The sequence below is a fragment of the Citrus clementina genome, unplaced genomic scaffold, assembly GCF_000493195.1.
Source record: "Citrus clementina cultivar Clemenules unplaced genomic scaffold, Citrus_clementina_v1.0 scaffold_9, whole genome shotgun sequence".
NCBI classification, from domain to species: Eukaryota; Viridiplantae; Streptophyta; class Magnoliopsida; order Sapindales; family Rutaceae; genus Citrus; species Citrus x clementina.
Genome location: NW_006261964.1, coordinates 15,605,737 through 15,615,323, shown reverse-complemented (window position 1 = coordinate 15,615,323; position 9,587 = coordinate 15,605,737). Strand labels below are relative to the sequence as shown.

Sequence of the window (9,587 nt, the reverse complement as noted above, 5' to 3'; positions counted from 1 at the left end):
GTTTGAGTCATTTCTACAGCATTAATAGCACTTGCAAAAATATATAGCATTTGTGTCATCTATTCATTCTCTTGTGAATCTACAAAGATTTCAAGTTTCCTGGTTTATCTTTGACACAAAATGTTATCACTATGTCGCTGTGACATATTTGTTTCTGAAACTTTGCTTAAGAGAAATATCAAAGAGAATTTTCATGGGGTTCTTTGCAATTGAGTTTCCAGCATCAATTTTTTTTTTCAATTATTATTAGTATGTTCTAAGGGATTTAAAATGAATTATGCAATGTAGAAACACTTGTTTGTGAAACTGCTAAAATTATTGGTACCAATTTCTATGAATATGAATAAAGTAAATGAAAGGTAAATGGAAATGATGCAGTGACTGCTTCTACACATCTATTTTTCCTTATCCTTTAGAGATCATCTTCTGTCCTTGGTCCACACTTGCTAGGAAGGGGAAATAAGAAATCATATTGAGTTCCTCTTACACTGAAGTTTACATTTGACAATTGAATTTAAAATAACCAAACTTCAGTAGAATAGGAAAATCCTGATAGTTTGGCCTTGTTGGGAAGCATATGGATGAACTTTCTTTTCTACTTTCCATCATGACATGTGATTTAATAATATTTGATACTTAGTATCGGCATTTTTTGTAGGAATGCACTTCATGAAAAATGACAACTTCTAAAATTTCATGTGATATTGGAATGTCGAATGGGATATTTCCTCTTATCGTTTGGATTTTTCTTTTTTACCCTTCTCTTTATTAGCTTTTAGGGGTATGGCTGTTTGTGTGCTGCCTTTTTACTTTAGCTTGGTGCTTTTGTTTTATTGAAGAGATTTTTCATTGATGAGAAGAATGTAATTGTTTAGTCCAATGTGTTGTACTTCACTAGTTATTTGATAATAATTTCTTTGTACTTTTCAGATTTTAGAACTTGAAAGTCAGATTGAGAAGAACAAAATAATTCTTAACTCCTTGCAAGATCTTGATTTTGTACTTAAAAGGTTATTCTTTAACTTCGTGTTTTAATTATCTGTATCTTTTATGTGTTGTACTGTTGCCTTTTAGATGCTTGCTTTGTTAATTTTCAGGTTTGATGCAGTAGAACAGATCGAGGACACGTTGACAGGTCTAAAGGTCATTGATTTTGATGGAAAATGTTTTCGGTTGTCAATGCAAACATATATTCCAACATTAGAAGAATCATCGTTTCAGCATAAAATTGAAGATGTAATTGAGCCATCAGAAGTGAATCATGAGTTGCTTATAGAAGTTATAGATGGGACAATGGAAATAAAGAATGTGGAGGTATGGCATGCTTTGTGCTTTCCCAACATGAAATCATTCCATTACTTCATCTATATTTTCAGTATATACAATGAAGTATTTTCAGTATTACTTTGGCATCAAAAACTTATTACCATTCTAACATAACGCATATTTTATGAAATGAGCTCATATGTTGTTTTTGGAAAATGTTAATAAAAGTTGAAACATCATTAGGAGAAGTCACCTAAACATGAAAAGTCACTGTGAGTTCCAAAGCTTTGAAAGCTGAAATCTTGATATCTGTTTTGTTATTGTTGGGGATTCCGTTTCTATAGAGTATTGAGTTTTATTTGGGTTCTTATACTAGGTTAGAGGATTTGATTTGGGTTCATATACTTGTTGGTTTCCCTATCATGGTATTAGATATTGACCATGTTTTGGCTCATTTTGAGGATCTTCTTCCTTTTCACAATGTCTATGTCACCACTATTTTTGGGTTCTTTTTTCTTATAACTTTGAGGTCATTGTAATTACCTGTCCATTTTGTCATGTTTTGTGGATTCTTTTTTGCTCTATGCCTTTTGGGCTTTTCCACATATTAGCTTGAGCCTAGGTTACTTTGCTATTAACTATTTGGAAATTTTGAGTGCTTCGCTCTCTTCAAAATCCAGGGAATATGGTACTTGTACCACATCAATACCTGCTGTTTGTACCATAATTGGCCAGTAAATTGATGTTTCTTTTCTTTTCAGTCCCATGAGCATTAAGATTCAACATTTGCAATTATTTAGACCTGTTGACAATCTGCAAATGCTTATTTCAATATTCTGCAGATGTTTCCGAATGACGTACACATCAGTGATCTTGTTGATGCTGCAAAGTCTTTCAGGTTTATTTTCTTGTGAATTTCTTTCAATGTTTAATCATACAGTGTATCTTATATATACATTTTTTTTGCTAATTCATTTTGTGAACTACAATGGAAATTACTAAATTAATGGAAAACAAGAAGGAACGTTACACTTTAAAAGCTGTGCACCACAGGCTATACAGGCCCGAGCTAGTTGCTATGATATATATTGCTTACCATCTGCATAATCAAGTGACGAAGTTAGTTCATGTTGTTTGATTATTTGGATCAAGTCATTAGAATTAATATTTGCATTCTAGGAACGTAGGAAATACCAAAAGCACATAACTGTTGTATACATGTGATGAAAGGAAGTAAATTCATTCATTTTTAATTTTTTCCTGGAACCTGATGTGCTTTGTTTTTTGAGTTGCCTTAGTTTAACGCAAACATAATATGCTGTAATGACGCAGGCAATCAGGTACACAGTTGGATTCGCTGGAGACAAGTTCTTCACTACAGTGGTTCATAAGAAATGTTCAAGATAGAATTATTCTAAGCACTCTAAGACGATTTGTAGTGAAGACTGCCAATAAATCAAGGTGAGAATGCTGCATTTTTGGGTAACATCTATGTAGTTTTGATGATCTAATCTTTGGTACAGATATATAAAGATAGTTATTAGGCCAACTTGTAAGGTTATTATTTTGAAAAGTCTTATGTTGACATTGTTCCAATTACAGGCATTTGTTTGAGTACTTTGAGGGAGATGAGATGATTGTTGCTCATTTGGTTGGAGGAGTTGATGCATTCATAAAGCCGTCACAAGGTTGGCCGCTGTCAAATTCTCCATTGAAATTAATTTCTCTGAAGAGCTCAGATCATCATTCCAAGGGAATTTCTTTAAGCTTCTTTTGCAAGGTCGAGGTAAGCAGATCCATGATTGATAGTCTCTTGTTACCTGTATTATTAGGAAATTGACTTTCAAAATTTTAACATTTTTGGTGCTTTTGTTAGGGTGTTTGTTGCCGAATTCTGAAAATGGTTTGTTGAGAAAGCATAAAGAGTTGTGTGTGTTTTACAGGTCGTATTTTTCAAAAATACAAAATATCTGAGTGGTTTTGAGTCTCAGAATTGCTTTTGAAAAAAGAATTATGGTTTTCAAAATATAGTAGCCAGATGGTAACAAATCAAGTTTACACTGCTCATTGTGTCCCAATTAATTTCTAAACAATTACTCACCCTTGGCTAGTGGGAAAAAGATAAACTGGTACATGAAAGGGAAAAAGGAAAAATGAAAATAATTATGATTTGCTTGAAAGCCAACATTTAACATCAATCATGGTTTCGGTTGTTTTGGTTTTGAAATTCTTTCTTACAATATGACTATATTCACAGTTTTTTATGTGTATCATAGTGAACTCAACAACAATTTGTACTATATGTTGCTAAGTGCGTGTCTAGGTTCTTTGTCTTACCTCACATCCTTCAAGTTTGAACACTCATATTTCCTCACTGATTGATTTCAATTCATTAGGAAGCAGCAAATTCCTTGGATGTACAGATTCGGCAGAACTTATCAAGCTTTGTTGATGGTGTTGAAAAGATACTTTTGGAACAAATGCGTGTGGAACTCCATTATGATAATGCTTCCGGCTAACGGCTGCACGCCGTACCCCAAATGCATTTTTGGTAAGTTCAAATATCAGTATATCACTGATACCATTATTAAATTATTATATAAATGTGTTGTATAACCAGCTCAAATTTTCCAGAAATTGCCTGTAAAAATACCAACTGAATCAGATATTGTGAAGTTTAGGCAAGTCAATACCATTTTGTCACCATCTTCTGTATATAAAATGCTTGTCAAATTTTATTCGCGTGGTTTTTATGCCCAGTAAAGATTTGATTTTCCTGATGTAGATTTCTAATATAGAGCAATATTGAAAATGTACATTGGATTCAAAAAATACTAGATCTCCACCTGCCTAAGCTAATTGTTGAAAGAAATCCAAAACTCAGGGTAGCAAATATTTCTGGAATTTCTCATAGATTCAAACCCATAGCTAATGGTAGAGGAAGGTTAGCTTGATTTGGTCAACTGAAATATTATTCGGAAAATGAAAACGGTTATGTTTCTTTCTTTTTTGTTCTTTCTCCTTATTTCCTATGATATTTTTATGCACCGTTTTTAGGAATGTATAACTTGTAAAAAGTTGTCATGTTATTTGACCTATTCAAATTACATTCTTTTGAATGGTGAACCCAAAAAAAAAAAATTGATGCTCTTTATTTTTCCCCCCACTCAATAAAAACTACTAAAGAGATTTTTTATTTGCAATTATCTACCGCTATATATTGAGCCTGCACTTTCTAAGGGTTTGGCTTTTCTTTTATAATTAATTATACTTATGTAATATTTTATTTGTATCAAATGATATTTATTTATTATTTTTGTCTTATTAATATATTTATATTTATTTGGGTTGTTACTACCAAAGGTATAATATTCATTTTTAAAATTAAGGGGGTTTATATGAGCATTTAAGTAAATCTTAAGGGTGTGCGTGGTTTTTTTTTTTTTTAAATAAGGGAACGCGCAAAGCTTAAATTTATGTTTTATTCTTTACCTTCCCAAGATTTGAATTTTGTAGCCAGCCAAATAAAACATTTTGAAAACTACTTGGTCAATTTTTATTTATTTATTTTTTTAGTAAACTTTCATTTAAAATACAATAATAATAACAATGATGATGATGATGATGATGATTATCAACGTAATTTCGAAACAACTTGTTTGACAAACAATTCTAGCTTTACTCTTTTTAATAACTCTTTGGGAGCTTTATGGTACGTTTACTAAACTGAAATTGAAATGGGTTGTAATCTGAATGGACAAGAATGAGAATGGTTTGTAATAGGAATAGAATAGAAATTAGAAAAAGTTGTTTACTTAAATTGTGGTAATTGAAATCGGAATAAGTTGGATTACTATTAATGTGTTTATTTTGTCTTAAAATTAAAATCAGAATGAATTAAATTATAGCAAATTATTAAAAGGTATTTAATAAGCTATTATCATAATTATTATTTTATATATTTAATTGTAGTGATTATTTATATAAAAAATATTATTAATAATTATTGTTAATAACATATTAATATATTAATTAATTGTAAAAAATTTAATTAATTAATTTCTAATAATATATTAACATATCAATTAATAATAATATTACTATTATTAGTTAATTAATTATAATAAAATATTAAATATAGTGATTATTTATTCAAAAATTATTATTATTATTAATTATTGTTAATAAACATTAATATATTAATTCATTATAGTAATATATTAATTCATTATAATAATTATATTAATAATTATTATAATAATATATTAATTAACTAGAATTGACTAATTGAGGACAAAATGCACATTTTTTATTTTGGTTGGGGGAGATAAAATAGTCATTCTTGGGAATAGGAGATTCATTTCCACCACTCCCTTAAGAGTCAATCTCTCATTCCTCATTTTCAAATTATGGTGGGCCTCATGATTCCGATTCAATTCGCAACTCTAATTTGTAAAGTAAACTTTATTAATGATTGTGATTTTGGATACCATCTTCAATTCGAAAAGTAAATGCACCATTAATGTGAATGTACTCGACCTTAAAATTAAATATCCACTCACTTGCTATGTATAATATATCTATGTTTATCAAACATTAACATACTTTTAGTGATTCTATATTATAGGTTGTTGTATTTTTTTTTTTTTAAGATAGAGAGGTAAATAAATTTCAAATCATTTTTTTAATTTTTCAATGTATTAAATTATCTAGTATCCAAAAACCACTCAATTATGCTCTTGACTAATAGAGCTACAATCTCTTGATATAACTAAATCTTATCATTTATTTATTTGTCCATGTGCTCGTGATTATTGTCACCCATTAACGAATTCATGGTAGTTTTTATAGCAAATGGTTAAATATCTTAAATGTCTAAATATTCCGTAATAGTTATATACTACCACTCGCAAATTGATTTAATTGAACAAAACTTCTTCAAATGGTATTATAGAAGAGAATGGTCAAACATATATGCAGAACCTCTTTTTGGTTTAAAAATTTGAGAAACACACACCAAATCTTTTTTCTATTTTTTTCTTATGTTGATTTAGATTGATCATGAGAAATTTTAGAATATATCAAAGGTAAAATAACTCAAACTACATATATAAAACAACAAATTAATACATATAATAATATAGTTAAATTTTATATAAGTAACATTTATATGTTGGTTTTTCAAAATAAATACACACATGTCATGATATCATTTATTTATTATATAGTTGATATTGTACTTTAGATGTATTTAAAAAAATTTTGAAATAAGAGCATTTCATCCATTAATCTTGATATGCATTTAACTTAATCTATAATCCGATGCTTTAGTTTTTTTTTCTTTTTTTATAACTAAAATAAAACGTGTCATCCAATGAAGAGTACATACTAAATAAAAATTATTTTAATTATTTTAATATTAAATTTGTATTGATATTAAATTTTTTTATTCAAAATTATTTAGACCAATCAATCGATCTAGAGTTGACATGTGTTGTTGACACATGTTAGTGCGGGACTGGCTAACTTATTTTTTAATATTTAATAATTTTATTTAATATTCAAAATAATTTGAAAAACGTACATTATTTTATTTGTATTTTCATAAACATTATTTTTTATATTAATCAATCTCTCTAGTTATTATAGACAAAATGGTTGGTATGTTAATTTTTGAAACTAAGATATTCTCTGCGTACATTAATTGGAACAAAATTTAAGGATTTAGATATCGTTTTCTCTAATATTAATAATTAATACATATCAGAAAATTGAATTCTAGTCACGTCAAATATATACATTCATTGTTCTAATGAAACAAACATAACACATATGATTAATATCATCATATATCTAATTGTCTCTTGAATCTTTAAATTTTGCCTAATTAAATACACTTTGGTTACGATTATCATATAAATTCATGATCCTAAGCCATATATCTAGTTTTTGCATTTTGATTTAGTTTCCTCCAACACCCCAAGATTTTAATTTTCCTTCACTCATTTTCCACATAATTTTTACCTCTTTCAAACAAAAATTGAGGCCGATAGAGGGAGAGAAGAGAGCAGATTTCAAGATGAGTCGTATCATTGGAATATTCTTTTCACTTGCGGACGAACTCATTGGGTATCTATTTTTCGGAGACATTGTCAAAAAATTTGTGTTCTTAAAAGAAGAAGAAATTATTCATTTCGTTCATGGCAAGATATTTATAAAATTTGGGCAAGCAATTATTATTATTTTTATCGTTTCACAAAGTTAGAAACGTCCAAGTTTTCTATTTCATATATCATGCAAGTATTGAAGCAGCCTTGTTCATTCGTCCAAGGCATTTTGGTGCATTGGCATACATATTTTCATGGATTTAAAAAGGTTCAGAAATATCATGGATGCAGTTTTAAACTCATTATGTATTATGTTTGTGTTTGTGATTGATTTTTAAGTGATCACTCTGGCATGGATCATTAGGTTAGTGATATTCATTAGAATTATTATTTTTTTAATTTTTTAAAAAAATTGTTCATTAGAGTTGTAAATAGCATACAAATTATAGATTTGTGATCATGATTCTCAAGTTTGTTAAGTGTTATATTTATAATTAGTTCATATCACAAAAAAAATGGTTTTAAAATAGGAAAAATTTCTAGTGAATTCGTTTCTTAATTACCAACATTTCATTAATTAGATCTAACATAATAATCTGAAAATATTAAGTAGTTAGGGAAATCCAATTTACAACTCTCTAAGCAATAGAGAACAATTTGAAGCATATTTTTGCCATATGAAAATTTAACTCAATTAAATATCTCTTAATTTTAATTTTCCTTATATTAAAATGTCATTGACAATATTCATTTACTTCTTTTACTTTATGTTGTACAGGCCATTGGTGACATTCTTTTATCCACTGTAAGTTGTAATTTAGTTGCATCTCATTTTGATTGAAATTTTTTGAATTGATTGGATGTTAAACGACAGGTTTAATTGCGAATTAAACCATGCTTTCAATGTTAGAAATTTGAACTTCCTCCCAAGATCACTCTAAGCAATTTATCAAGCAACAAATTAACAGAAAAATTAAATGGAGAATACATCAATCACACAACACAAGATTTACGTGGAAAACTCCAAATTCGGAGAAAAACCACGGCCGTTGTCGAGAGACAACCAGAGAAAAATATTCACTATGTGGAAAATTATTACAACCACACTCTCAGAAATAAATTTCTCTCACCCAAGTCCCAAATACATAATCTTGAGAAATACTCCTTAACAAAGCAAATCCGTAATACCCATATTGAGGAGCCAAATGCTCCTTCAATATAACTACATGCTTAAGAATATTTCTCTCTCATGTTGGAAGCTCTCAATGCTTCACTTGCATTCACCAATTGAATGCTCTCAATTGGATTGCTTCTCTTGGATTTTGGATGCCAAGCTCTCAAATGAGAGCTTCCTTTTATAGGCAAGATTTTGCCTAAAATCAAGCTCACCAATCTTGATCAAAATTGGTGGCTTATCCATCAAATTTGATCAACAAATTTGGTCAACAAATTTGGTGGTTAAGCCACCAAATTTGAAGCTACCTTTCTTTTTTTCTCTTTTTTTTTAATCAATTTTCAACAATCTCCACCTTAATTAAAAAAAAAATACATAACTATTGATATAAAGCACCGTCTTCACCAACAGTCATAATTCTCAACATAGAGAAGTATCATACTCCACCATAAAGAGTATACCACTTAGAATAAACTATTCTAAGATTTTTTTTTCCGGCACATGTCGAACATATCCGCTGAAAATTATGTTGCAATTCTCATGCTTGGTTTCCCTAAGAATTCTTCAGCCACGACATAACTTTTCCACCACACACCTTGCATTTATACCAAGCCAATGCCCGCGTGCAAACTTGTGGACCCCGCTGATCATAACATGTTCTCTTTCATGGCAACTTGGAGATCTACATGCCAAAAGAACTAACCCAGTCTCCTATCAAAAGGAAACTCACCATCTGCGAGAATATCAGTGTCTCCTTTACTGATTTTGGAGTAATTTGCCGAGCCCACTCCACCTTCTTGACAATTTTCTTGAGGTGCCAAAATTGTCCACACCTTCGAATCTTTGTGCATACCAGATTGGATACACCTTTGACTTGAATTCTCCACAAGCCAATAAAATCATTCTCCCATTAATTTTTCAACAACATCAAACTTCAACCAAGTTTGAAAAACACAAGCTGCTGACATATTTGCTTCCTATTCTCTTCACCACAAATTATTTGGATTGGCTCCCACTGCTTCACGTGAACAGTACCGTAT

At 29.6% G+C, this 9,587-nt stretch overlaps 1 protein-coding gene across 1 annotated transcript in view; it reads left to right on the top strand.

Moving 5' to 3' along the window:
- LOC18032187 overlaps window positions 1–4,020 on the top strand; it is a 6,899-nt gene extending 2,879 nt beyond the window's left edge. Inside the window, exons 4-9 of the mRNA XM_006420881.2 lie at window positions 931–1,010; window positions 1,098–1,314; window positions 2,109–2,164; window positions 2,599–2,727; window positions 2,869–3,052; window positions 3,663–4,020. Of these exons, the coding sequence (XP_006420944.2) occupies window positions 931–1,010; window positions 1,098–1,314; window positions 2,109–2,164; window positions 2,599–2,727; window positions 2,869–3,052; window positions 3,663–3,785 (789 nt within the window). The 3' untranslated portion in view covers window positions 3,786–4,020. The remainder of the gene's footprint in view (window positions 1–930; window positions 1,011–1,097; window positions 1,315–2,108; window positions 2,165–2,598; window positions 2,728–2,868; window positions 3,053–3,662) is intronic.
- Window positions 4,021–9,587: the final 5,567 nt, after the last annotated feature.